Source organism: Dendrobium catenatum, unplaced genomic scaffold (genome assembly GCF_001605985.2).
Source record: "Dendrobium catenatum unplaced genomic scaffold, ASM160598v2 fragScaff_scaffold_414, whole genome shotgun sequence".
Classification (NCBI taxonomy): domain Eukaryota; kingdom Viridiplantae; phylum Streptophyta; class Magnoliopsida; order Asparagales; family Orchidaceae; genus Dendrobium; species Dendrobium catenatum.
In genome coordinates, this window is record NW_021318876.1 from 2,304,773 (window position 1) to 2,317,334 (window position 12,562).

General features: G+C 33.8%; 1 protein-coding gene across 1 annotated transcript; it reads right to left on the reverse strand.

Moving 5' to 3' along the window:
* Positions 1-564: 564 nt before the first annotated feature.
* Positions 565-12,562, reverse strand: LOC110093093 (phosphatidyl-N-methylethanolamine N-methyltransferase). The gene is made up of 2 exons (XM_020817880.2): positions 12,231-12,562; positions 565-1,095 (listed from the first exon to the last, which is right to left on the reverse strand). The coding sequence occupies exons 1-2, from the start codon at positions 12,479-12,481 to the stop codon at positions 849-851; spliced, it is 498 nt and encodes a 165-aa protein (XP_020673539.1). The 5' UTR covers positions 12,482-12,562; the 3' UTR covers positions 565-848.

Sequence of the window (12,562 nt, forward strand, 5' to 3'; positions counted from 1 at the left end):
CAGAGTTTGTACAGTTTTTTTTTTTTAACATTTAGGTCAATTAAGTCAAATTCACACTATATATTATTCCAGGCGATATCCGGACACATCTATAGGCAAATCTGGACGCATCACGTCATCCAATGTACTATACATTGAGTGACATGACATAGTACATTGGGTGACGTGACACATCCGGATTAGCATCCGAACGCGTCCGGATACCACACATAATAATTTTTCAACTCACACAAGACATGTGCAAGACTTAAACCCAAAACTTTTTGGTTGATAGCCAAAGCTCCCAACCAACAGCTCAAGATGAGCTACACATGTATTTGTATAGTTATTAATTATATATATATATATATATATACATATATCCAGCTTCAGTCTTTGTAGCCTCTTCTTTTTCAATATTCCAAGAAAAAGAAAGGAATATTCTAAGAAAGTGCTGAAGCATTTCAGCACTAAATTTATGCCAAGATTCTGCACTCACACTAGATTTTCATCAATCTTTATTTATTTACTGAGAAACCATCTGTAGCTTAAATAAATGAAACTCCCATCTTCAGCTAGCTCAAGTTGAAAGAAGAGTGGATATTTTTGTTGACTAATCAGAGAATAAGGATAAATTCTTTCAACTAGTCAATGAGTCTTTATTCTAGTTGACTAATCAGAGAATAAGGATAAACTCATGGAGCAACTGATCCCATCACCACTTCATTTTTCTCTATAAGACACTAAAACAACTCCATATAATAGTTGCAAAAGCTTTGCTTAGTTAATGATCAAAGCAATAAAACAAACACTAATTCCTTTATTTCCATACCTCTAAGTATGTTAGTTTTGGATTCTGATTGAGCTTATTAGAGAGGTTTTGCTCGAGTAGCTGGATCTTCCTTGGATTCCATATGCATCATGAACAAGTAGCCAAGTATCCAAAAGAACACGTAAGGATAAGGAACAAAAGATAAGCATGCCAAGAGGCTTAGTATACTGCCCACATACTGAGGATCCTTTATGTAGCCAAAGGGGAAATCAGATACCCATGGGATGTTCTTTCCAAAGCGAACTCCGTAGTATGTTCCAGCCTCGCCAAGTAAATGATACACCCTGCAAATTTTGAATAGATTTAGATATAAGAGTTTCTAACAGGGGGGGAATTTCAAGCAAAAAAAGCTTAGTTAATGCATATGAAGCTCCCATGGTCGGTATAGGGAATCACTGTGTTGACCCTTATCATTATATTGAAAAGATGTTGTGACTGGAGCTCGGATATAACTTAACTATTGAACTGGGACGGAACCCTTAAGTGCTCGGCAGGGGAGGGGGCAATTGCCCCCCCTAAAACAAATAAAAATTTGTTTATTACATGAAACCCCGTCAGGGCTGCCCCTTGGACACCCAACACATTGTGTAGAGGTGTTACCTAATTTTTGTTTAAGAATAATTATCATTATATAAGATGTTGATGATATTTTTAAAATGTATTATGTATTCAAATACAAATAATCATTAGTCACTAAAATGATATATATAAAAAAAAATATCTATACTTTTGCTTATAAGTTTGCCCCCCCTGAAAATTAAGGTCGATTCCGCCCTTGCAACTACACCACGCTCATTAAGCTCATGTTTTGTAAATTCTAGCTCATTAAGTTGGTTGTTATGCATATATTAATGCCGCAGTTGGGTATTTTAAACGAAAATTTTATAAACTTTTAGTGGAAGTTATGAGATCAATAAAATCTTCTATTTCTGAGGAATTTAGATGATGCTAATAAATTGTTCGTTTTTCTTGTTTAAAGGAAGATGATGTCCATGGCGATTTAAATTCAGGTGTGACTGTTATTTCATGGTTTATTGACAATATGGAAGGAGAAAACAAAAACCCAAGGGAGCATCCTAAGCATATCCGTGAATAAGTAAAAGGTGGAAATTCGAATGATCGTATCATCTATTAAACTGAGACTTCATTTGAAACGGCTTTCTTACTGCTTCTTAAAGTAGATTTCCAGTAAAAAAATTAATTTTTTGTACTAAAAAACTGTTTTAAGAAGCCATAAGTAAGTCGTCTCAAATGAACCCTGAAATAATAGCGTGAAAATAAAGATAAATAAGGAAACAAGTGTAAACATTACTAATATCTTGAAAAGGTTCCTACCAGCTCATCAAGGTCCCAGCCAATGAGGAGAAACAACTTGGATGACCAGCCGGGCAAGTGATAAGAGGGCAGGCCAAATCAAGTAAAAAATTCAGCCCAACTGTTCAAGCCTGACTGATCGATTCATCCTTCCTTAACAGTGCAATTGCTTCCTATATGGGATTCAAGGGAACATCATCCACTGTTGCAGGCCACCCATTGTTTACTTCCTCCATGGATCACTCCATGTTCCACTATCACCACCTAACTTCTTCCAACCTAGCTCATCTTTGAAACTGGCAGCGAGGCAGAAGCCTATTGTTAGGCCCCAATGACTCCATTTCAAGGAATAGCCACCTTGAATTGATTCCTAGATATCCAAGATGAGTTAGTACGTACCTTTGATGCACCGACACGAACACGGCGACATGGACACAACACGACACGGACACGGCATTTTTAAAAAATATCGGACACTGGTGCGGCGTGGACACGGCATAATAAATTTTTAATATAATATATAAAAATTAAGATGACATTATATTAAAAATGACAAGCAATAATAAATCAATTTCATGATAACTTGTTTAGCTTATAACATAAAGATGTTTAGTACAAAATATCTAGTATAATCACAAAAATTTAAGCAAAAAATCATTTAATACAACATGAAGGTCTAACTACTTAATAGAGGAAATGATAGAATTAGATTCAGAGGTTGGTCTTTGGCCTTCAATATCATCATCATTGAATATCATTGCTTCCAACTCTGGTTCATCTAGAGAAAGATTTGTAACCTCCAATAATCCCATATCATCAAGGCACTCGAACCCATCTCCAGCAACATCCCACATCTTATTATCACTTGTCATATAAAGTGGGGTTTTCCTTGATAGAAGACAAATTTGTATGCACATAAACTAAATCTTCAGCACGTTATGGAGTTATTTATTTATGTTCATTGATTAAATAAATGAGTATGTGCTCCAATTTCTCTCACAACAGGAAGAAGATGATACTTGATCAAGAAGTTTTATTGCTATTGTTTGAAGAAGCGATGCTGAAGCTCCATGAATAAACCACCACCTTTTTGGATCCATCCTCCATCTATCAACCAAAAATTCTTGATCACTAAAATCATCTAAATATTCAAAGAACTTTGCAAGTTCTATATTAATTTTTCTTCTCTCCTCATCATTTGGAAAATATCTTTTCAGGTATAACTTTCTCATATTTGAAACTTCTAAATCTTTTTGTGGTGAGACAAGTTGAGGATCTTCTTGAATTCATTTTTACTTGAATACCTTCAAATAATATAAAGCATATAAAATTATATGTTCATTTACCAAGAAATTTAAATTAATTTAAAAGATGAATACAAATATATCTTGGATTTAATAAATGAGCTAAACAATACAGAGGTGTGTTGCTTTTGCTCCACCTATCTTCAAGAATGATATAGACAACGCTCCAAAAACTTGAGTCTTCTTCATGTGACTTTCTTTCATGTATGTAAATAATTTATTTCACTTTTGCTAACATAGAGTCCCACATCTCATAAATCAAATGTATGCATGATTTATTAGTGTCAGCATTTCTCAACATGTCATAAATTAGATCAGTGAATGCAAAAATATTAGGGTAAGAGTAATTTTGAAGTTATGTTTGTTTTTAAAGTTCGTAAGTTATTTGTATAGAAAGATACCGAGCAGTACCGAGCATGTACCTAGCATTACCAAGCATGTACCTAGCAGTAACGAGTGGTACCGAACATATACTGAGCGGTATCGAGCATGTACTGAGCGGTACCGAGCAAATACCTAAAGGTACCGAGCATGTATTGAGTGGTACCGAGCATATACCTAGTGATACCTAGCGATACCGAGCAAGTACATTAGCTTTTTCAATGGTGAAATCCACTTATAGGTCTTGGCTCTCTTGCGCGTAGAAGGTGCTATGTTTGGCGTTGATTGCGAACTTTGTCACGGCTGACCGCAGAAATCACGTAGGAACGAAGGAATGGGAAAGACGAGCTCGGTTTGGCCTCGACTCGAGCAGAAATGACGAAGGAACGGGAGGCAAAGGCAACGTGCTCCGTTTGGTGTCAACTGCAAGCTCGTCCGGTCTGCCTAGAAGATTTCTTTTGTGGATTGAAAAAATAGGGCTTCTCGTTCGCGGAAAAGTCTAAATAGAACAAATCGAACGATTTAATTATTTAATAACCAGACAAGCGTGTCGGACACCGTGTCCAGTTTTAATTTTAATTTTTTAAATTGCGCACTCCAATGCTGTGTCGGACACGTGTCCATGCAGTGTCAGACGCGTGTCCGTGTCTGATAAGTGTACGACAATGCATACCCTCTTTAAGTGGAGTGTCGGTGCATCATAGGTACGTACTTGGCCAGTTCAAATTGGTGCATGCTTGTTTAATCTATCCAAATATTAAACTTTGCATTTGTGCCAATAGTAGATTCTTCATAGCATAAATCTCAAGGTTGAAGTAATGGAATAATTCACACATCATATTAATGAAGGGGTGAATTAAACATTCACATCGATACTATGCTTCTTCAGGCCCAATTAGCAGACTCTCATATAAAGTAATTGGGGGTATACTTGTCAATGGCGAATGGCAAACCACGGCGCAAAGTTTCCGATGGAGTCATGACGCATAGTGCACAGCGCAGCACGCCCCATTTTGAATACGACGCAAAATTAAAAAAAATTATTATATAGATCCTATTTTAGAGTATCAATCAAGTTAGGTAAGGTTTTGTTGAAGATGTTTGTGGTCCAAAATCCAAACCATTGAAGTGAGCTTCAAGTTCGTCTAAAATTTCTACTAAAATAAAGTCTAATAAAACCTAACTAAACTATTTTAATCATATCAAATAATTTTAAAATTAATTATTACATTATTTTAGAAACTAAAATATATAAATATTAAAATTACTTATAATTATATTAAATTTTCCTAAAATTCAAATTGTGCACACCGTACGCTATTGCGCCATTACGCACACATGGCGCAAATGGTGTGCAATGGCACGCGCCAGTTGAACATGTGCGCCGCATTATGCGCCATGGCGCGCGCCATTTTGCGCCATTAACAAATATGATTGTTGGTCTCCTTAGGAGCTTGAAAAATACCTAGAGTGTGTGTCATTTAAAATGCTACCCCACATTCATCATGTGATCGAGTTGACATAATCATCACTCCATTGGATAATCCCAAAAGCAAATATGTAATTTTCCAAAATGACCTTAACTAAATTAGATTGTCCCAGAAATACATCCATAAGTTTCCAAAATGACCTTTCCTATCGGTACAAAATAGTCCTCAAAAGTATTTATTCCTCACACTCAACTTTTTATTTTTCTTCTTTCAACATTTCCATTCTTTATGTAACTATGCAAGGGAGAGAGAACCTCTTTAACACCCAAAAAAATTCAATCATCACATATCTTAGCTCCATGGGTTACTTGGAGCATTAAGTACTCTATGACGGAATAACCAACTTATAACAATCCTATTATTTATTTCACTACTTGGTGTGAAAGTGGTACCAAAAAAATATTATTTCACTTCTGTCACTTGATCACTGCAAAAGAACATTTCCGGCACACAACAAAAATTAATAAGAAAACTCGAATATAAAACAAACTCAAGAGATTATGTCCATGAGCTATATCTTTAGTGATGGTCAAGCCCTTCTTAATAAATTGATCTACAAGTCAATCGAATAAAAAAACATAAAAGTTATTTCTTTCCTAAAAATAGCATTAGTTTTCTCATGATCAAACCTTCTTGCACACGGCAGATCCATTCCCCAATGAAAAAGGACATAAGCCATTTTCCCTTCTAGTAGCAACAATTGATTATTAAACTATCATTTGGCTATCCCATTAAAAAAAAAACATTCAATTGTTTGGATTGAAATAAAGGAGAGCAGATTTAACCCAGTTTATTTTTCCTCAATAATTTATTGGAAAAAAAGGAAGGACAAGTATAATAATCAACTATGAATTATTGAGTTACCTGCCTAAAAGTTGTGAATCAATCTTACAAGCAAAAAAAAGATAAGCTAAGACACTTCCACCAAGGTATACATGAGCATTATATAATAGCACAGTAGTTGACAAGTGGTGTAATCATAATTATCATTTTACCTTAGCCCCCACCACCCAACCTAATTGGGTTTCATTTTTTAATCCTTTACTTTTTTAATTTTGCCTTATTGCAAGAGTAAGGAACATTGGGAAATTGCTATGAATTTTACCAACAGATCATATTAAAGCACCCTAAACATTTGAAGAAGGTAAGAGATCAAATTCCTGAAAAAAACAAAAACTTTTATTCACTAATCTTTTTGCACGGCTTCTTCATAAGCTAAGAGATATATATCCACATTTATATTCATTCATGTTGAGTGACATAATGTCCTTATCTATATTTTATAGAACCTTTTACACTTTTTCTTGACATATTATCTTATTATATTGCTTAGGGTTTGTTTGGAGTGGCTATATGTTATTGTAAAAATGTTTGTAAACACTGTCATTGTCAGGTCCCAAGTCCTGGATGAGAAAAGAGGAGGGTTGCGTTAAGTAGTCGACAGCAAGCGTAAAACTTGTCGAATAATCATGACAATAATCCTTTAAAAAATTATGTTAATGCTAGGGCATCCCCTGGAAGCGGCGTACTGTATGGCCGGAGTACAACGATAAGTGTGCAAAGGTCGTTGCACCGGTGCCCGGGTGCAGTGTTAAATAGGCAAGTGTCCCCACATCAAGGACGGATGTGGGCAAACAAGGTAGTCCATGAAACTAAAATTATGATATGAACTTTGAATATAGACTCCCTTATAATAAAATTAATAGAATTAATAGATATTATGATTCATATGAAGATAAATATTTTGTGCATTCATGAAACTAAATGGGTTAGAGAGAAGACTAAAGAGAATGATAGTTTATAATATAAATTATGGTATTCGGATAGGAATCGTACTAGAAATGGTGTATTAGTGATTATAGATAAGAGTTTAAAAGATAATGATATAAAAATTAACAGAATTGGAGATAGAATTATAGCTTTAAAGATTATTGTTGATGTTAAGGCTATTAATATTATAAATGCTTATACTACTCAAATAGATTTGGATATGAGTTCAAAATTAAAATTTTGAATGACTTAGAAGAATTAATGTAAAAGATACCTCTTGAAGAAAGAATTTTTATTGGAAGAGATTTAAATCAACATATTGGTAGAGAGGTAGATGATTTTAAAAGCATTCATGGTGGTCATGGGTTTGGAACAACAAATGAAGGTGGTAAGACCATATTAGATTTTTTTTTAGCTTATAATTTTTAATAGCTGATACCTTATTTAAAAAAATAGATGAGCATCTTATCACTTATAAAAATATATATAATAAAACACAGATTTATTATTTTCTTATAAAAAATTTAGATCATTTAGATTGTAATAATTATAAAATTATTCAGAGTGAAAATTTATGTACCCAACATTGATTATTAATTTTGGACTTAAAGATAAAGGGGCAGAAAAAAAAATAAAGTAAAACAATTTTCTATGATTAAGATGGGGGCATTTAAATAATATTTACAAAAATATTTTTGAAAGTAAGATTTTAGATCTTAAGATTTTGTTTGTGCATGAGGATGCTAATAATATGTGTGAAAAAGTGACTAGTGATATTAAGAATATTGCAAATATGTGTTTTGAAATTTCGAAGGGAAAAGCTCATAATAGTAAAATAGTTGGTGGTGAAATCCAAATGTGCAAAACAAGATAAAAAATAAGTAGATTTATTATAAAAATTAATTTAGATGTAAAAATTTTGATAATTGGGAAAGCTATAAAGAGGCTTGTAAGAAATCTAAAAAAACTATCTGCAACGCAAAGAACTTAGTTTTTAATGATTTATATAATATATTAGATACTAAGGAGTGAGAGAAAGATATATGTATAAGTTTGCCAAACAAAGAGATATGAGTAGTAAGGATTTAGTTCAGTTCAAGTGTATTAAGGATGAAGATCAAAAAATACTTTTTTTAGAAGATGATATTCAACAAAAGTGGATGAGATATTTTGCTAATCTTTTTAATGAAGAATGTGAAAATACGATTGACTTTAGTGATCTTAGCACCATAAATGAAAATAAAGATTTTTGTTTTTTTAGACGTATTAATAAAACCGAAGTTAGAGAGGCTTTAAAGAAAATAAAGTGTGGAAAATCTGTTGGACTTGATGATGTTCCAATAGAGATGTGGAAATGCATAGGAGATAAAGGAATTTCTTTGCTTACTAAACTTTTTAATACTGTTTTAAAGACTAAAAAGATGCCAAATTAGTGGAGAATGAGTGTGTTAATTCCTATTTTTAAGAATAAATGTGATGCACAAGAGTGTGTGAATTATAGAGCAATTAAATTAATATGTCATACTTTAAAACTATGGGAGCGAGTTATAGAGTGTAGGTTGCGACGTGATACTAATGTTTCTCAAAATCAATTAGGATTCATACTGGGTAGGTCTACTATGGAAGTCATATATTTATTGAGAGGTTTGATGGAGAAATATAAAGAGAATTACGAGGATCTACCTATGATATTTATTGATTTCGAGAAAGCATATGATAAAGTTTTAAGAGAAGTGCTATGAAAAGTTCTTGAAAAGAAAAGAGTTAACAACGCTTACATTCAAATCATTAAAGATATGTATGTAGGAGCTATTACTTGTGTTCAAACACAAGGTGGTTTGATCAAGTATTTTCCAATTTCGGTTGGATTAGATCAAGGATCAACCTTAAGCCCATATCTTTTGTTTTAGTCATGGATGTTCTCACTAGACATTTGCAAGAGGATGTATGTTAGTGTATGCATTTTGCTGATGATATTCTTCTTGTTGATAAGACTAGAGAGGGAGTTGAAGGTAAACTTGAATTATGGAGGTCAACCGTAGAGTCTAAAGGTTTTCGCTTGAGTAGATCAAAAACTGAATATATGGAGTGTAATTTTAGTAGCAATAGATCTAGTGAGGTGATTAAGAATTTGGACGATCAAGTCATTAATAAGAGTACACATTTTAGATATCTTGGATCTATTGTTCAAAGTGATGGTGAAATAGATGGGGATATTATCAACAGAATTCAAATTGGAGGGTTGAAGTGGAGGAATGCATCGGGCTTGTTGTGCAATAGAAAAGTCCCCCTCAAACTTAAGGGGAAATTCTATAAGATGGTGGTGAGACCTGCAATGCTTTATGGCGCCGAATGTTCATCATTAAAAGAGAAGCATAATACTAAGTTAAGTGTTGCAGAGATGAGGATGCTTAAGTGGATGAGTGGTTTTATCCTTAGAGATAGGATACGAAATAAGCATATACGTGAAAAGGTTGGAGTAGCTCCAGTGGAAGACAAGATTAGCGAGAGTCGCCATAGATGGTTTGATCACATTAAACGGAGGCCTTCTGATGACCCGGTTAGGAAAGTTGAGGTATTAGATTTGACTTATGTTAAGAAAGATAGAGGTAGACCTAAAAAAGACTTGGTTAGAAAATATTAAAAATGATCTTTCTTTATTAGATTTAAATGAGAATTCTACTTTTAACATGACACAATGGCGAAAAAGGATTCATGTAGCCGACCCCACGTAGTGGGACAAAGGCTTGATGCTGTTGTTGTTGTTGTTGATTGTAAAATTATTGTGAGAAAAATAAAAAATAAAGCTGCTATAGCTATCATAAATATTATAAATTCAATCATGATTTATCTTTAACATTGCAATGATTTTCATGATAAAATAAGAGATAAATGTCATATAATGCTTCAATTAATTACCATATATACTGTAGAAAGTTATTGTATGATATAAAAAAAGAATGAAATGAATATATAGAGATGATTCCATGCAAATGTTGACTAATAAAGTATATCTCGTTATGGTAGTAGCTATGAATGCAATGTATCGACTAGCATAAATTGAAAAAGGTTTTCAGCAAATAAAATTAAAATTGAAGTACATTAATTAATAGTATTTAGACTGTAGCTCTTATTTATTAAAAAAAAAAGATATGATACAATATGAGTTTTATTTATTAATGATATATGATTCAAGATCATTTATAAAATTATCTTTAACTATAATTGTTATTAAATAATATTATTTTATTTTATGTTTAAAAGTAAGTATGCATATTGTTTCAAATTTTTATTATGTTACTATAATTTAATAATATGATGTATTAACTAAGTTGGTCTTGTGAAAATGAATGAGTTGAAGAAAAGAAAACGTATATCATAGACACAAAGCTACAAGAGTAAGGTATTTATCTTACAATCATTATAATTTTAATCATTCAAAAAATATATAAATCAATGAATCTTTCAATATATTAAATTTGTGCAACCAGACAATTGATATCAGTTGATACTAATAGATAAATTTTTAAATATCTATCAAACTATATGTTACCACCTCATTAATTCGAGCCTTAAAGCTGGGCCGGATAGTGACATATTAAATCTATACACATACTATGTTAATCCTCTGCCAAACTCACGGATGAGACCTCTTGATGGATAGGAGGATGATGATGAACAAATGTGGCTCCAATGGCAAGTGAGTGAAAGAGCCTCCACAATTAGTGCTTCAAGCATTAACTCCATTTCTCGTCCACTTTAAATTGCTACTTAGGCTACATAAACACTAATATTAGAAAGGCTTAGGACAAATTTTATTCACTTTTTTATTTTACTGAATGCTTTATTTAGAAGAGTGAGTGATTCCTCTTATTTAAGTGAGTGAATTCCCATAATTTAGGCAAGTGGTTCTATAATATTATGTGCAATTTTATTCTATTTCTAGCAATACGACCCCTATTATTCTTTTTCTTATCTATTTCAAATTCTTAGCTACCACACGCACAGCATTGCTCTAATTCTAAGGACATCCAAGACTTCTTCAGCTTCAACAAAATCCTCCAAATCTCATATGTTGCTATGTCTACCAGCAAAGCAAGGAGAGAAAATGGGTAATTATCCCAAATTGCCCAAAAATTGTATTAGTCCATTTTACATAAACCCGTTACTCCTCAAAATAATTATTTAGAACATAGGCGGCATGAATGGGTTCCACTGACTCAACATAGTGTCTCAAACACCTTTGTCCATGGCTATAAATAGGGTGATTATAATAATTTTTACTCATTCTATTCTAATCCACCAGCAAAGCGCTTTGATTTTTCGTGTAAATCATTCATCCTTCCCCATAAGGACCCTTCCAAAATATCAATAACTCCATCTAACTGAAACCCAAACTAGGACAATAGGAGAGTTCTCATAGCCTTCCTCACATAATTCAATATGAACAGGTCTCTGCTTGCGCATATACTTGAACGTCGAAGGTTTTTCTTGCACAACAACACTCAAGTAGGACCCTCCCAAAATATCTATGAATCCATCTAACTGAAACCAAACTAGGACAATAGGAGGGTTCTCACATCCTTCCTCGCATAATTCAATATGAACAAGCCTGGCCTTTGCAGACACTTGAATGTCCGAGGTTTTTCCTGTGCGCAACAATCCTCAAGCAAGGCAGGCGTAGTTTCTTAGGCAACTTGTGTGAAAGAAAATTTTCATATATCAAGGCTACCAGCACTTTCTCAGACTCCATCATATACTAATACCAACCATTCATTGCCATTGCAACACATCAAAAGTAGGTCAAACAAAATCAATAATAAATGTGGGTGCCAGCGAGCTTAATTGATAAACATCTTGAAAGTTATTATAAAGGTCAAAGGATGGAATCCAACTTGCACAAACAGCATTCAACATTTAAAAAAAAAAAAAAACAGTAATAAGTTGTATGCCTACTTCCCAAATTGATGCATCTGTAACACTTCTTGGCTGTACAAAACGCCCTTTAATGAATCATGAAAACCTTCTCCTTTAGTGAACCATATTAGCTCAACATACCAAAAATCTCTCTTTCCTAAATTCCTCATGTCTATCAATAACATTAAACCATTAATTAAAATTCTGCAAGTACACAACAGAAAGACTCATAAAGGTGCGTACCTGAAGTTGAGGTACTGTCCAGCAGCGAAGAGGACGACGCAATACCATGGAGGCCATGAGAACCGAGCAACGGAGAGGATGGAGAAGAACTGCACAAGCTTGAAAGCGTGGGAGATCTGGGCCATCCGATGCGAAGGGTCGACCCCCTTCCCGCATAGATTCACCCACGCTTGCGGATAGTTCCAAAGAAAGTAATAGAATGGGAACGGCGATACCGAGCCCACCATCGCTATCGCAGCCATCGCTGCCATTCTCCGTTTTCTTTCCCTCGAAAAGCTCTCGAGCTCCTCCTTTCGAGACCGGGTCGGAAAAAAAATGAGCCGTGTCACCCG

Bases quoted from the DNA above. Each gene is read 5' to 3' on its own strand.
- LOC110093093 (XM_020817880.2), bottom strand. From the start codon at position 12,481: ATGGCAGCGATGGCTGCGATAGCGATGGTGGGCTCGGTATCGCCGTTC. The intron at 1,096-12,230 runs GTACGCACCTTT...CAAAATTTGCAG, and splicing joins GGACAGTACCTCAACTTCAG to GGTGTATCATTTACTTGGCG.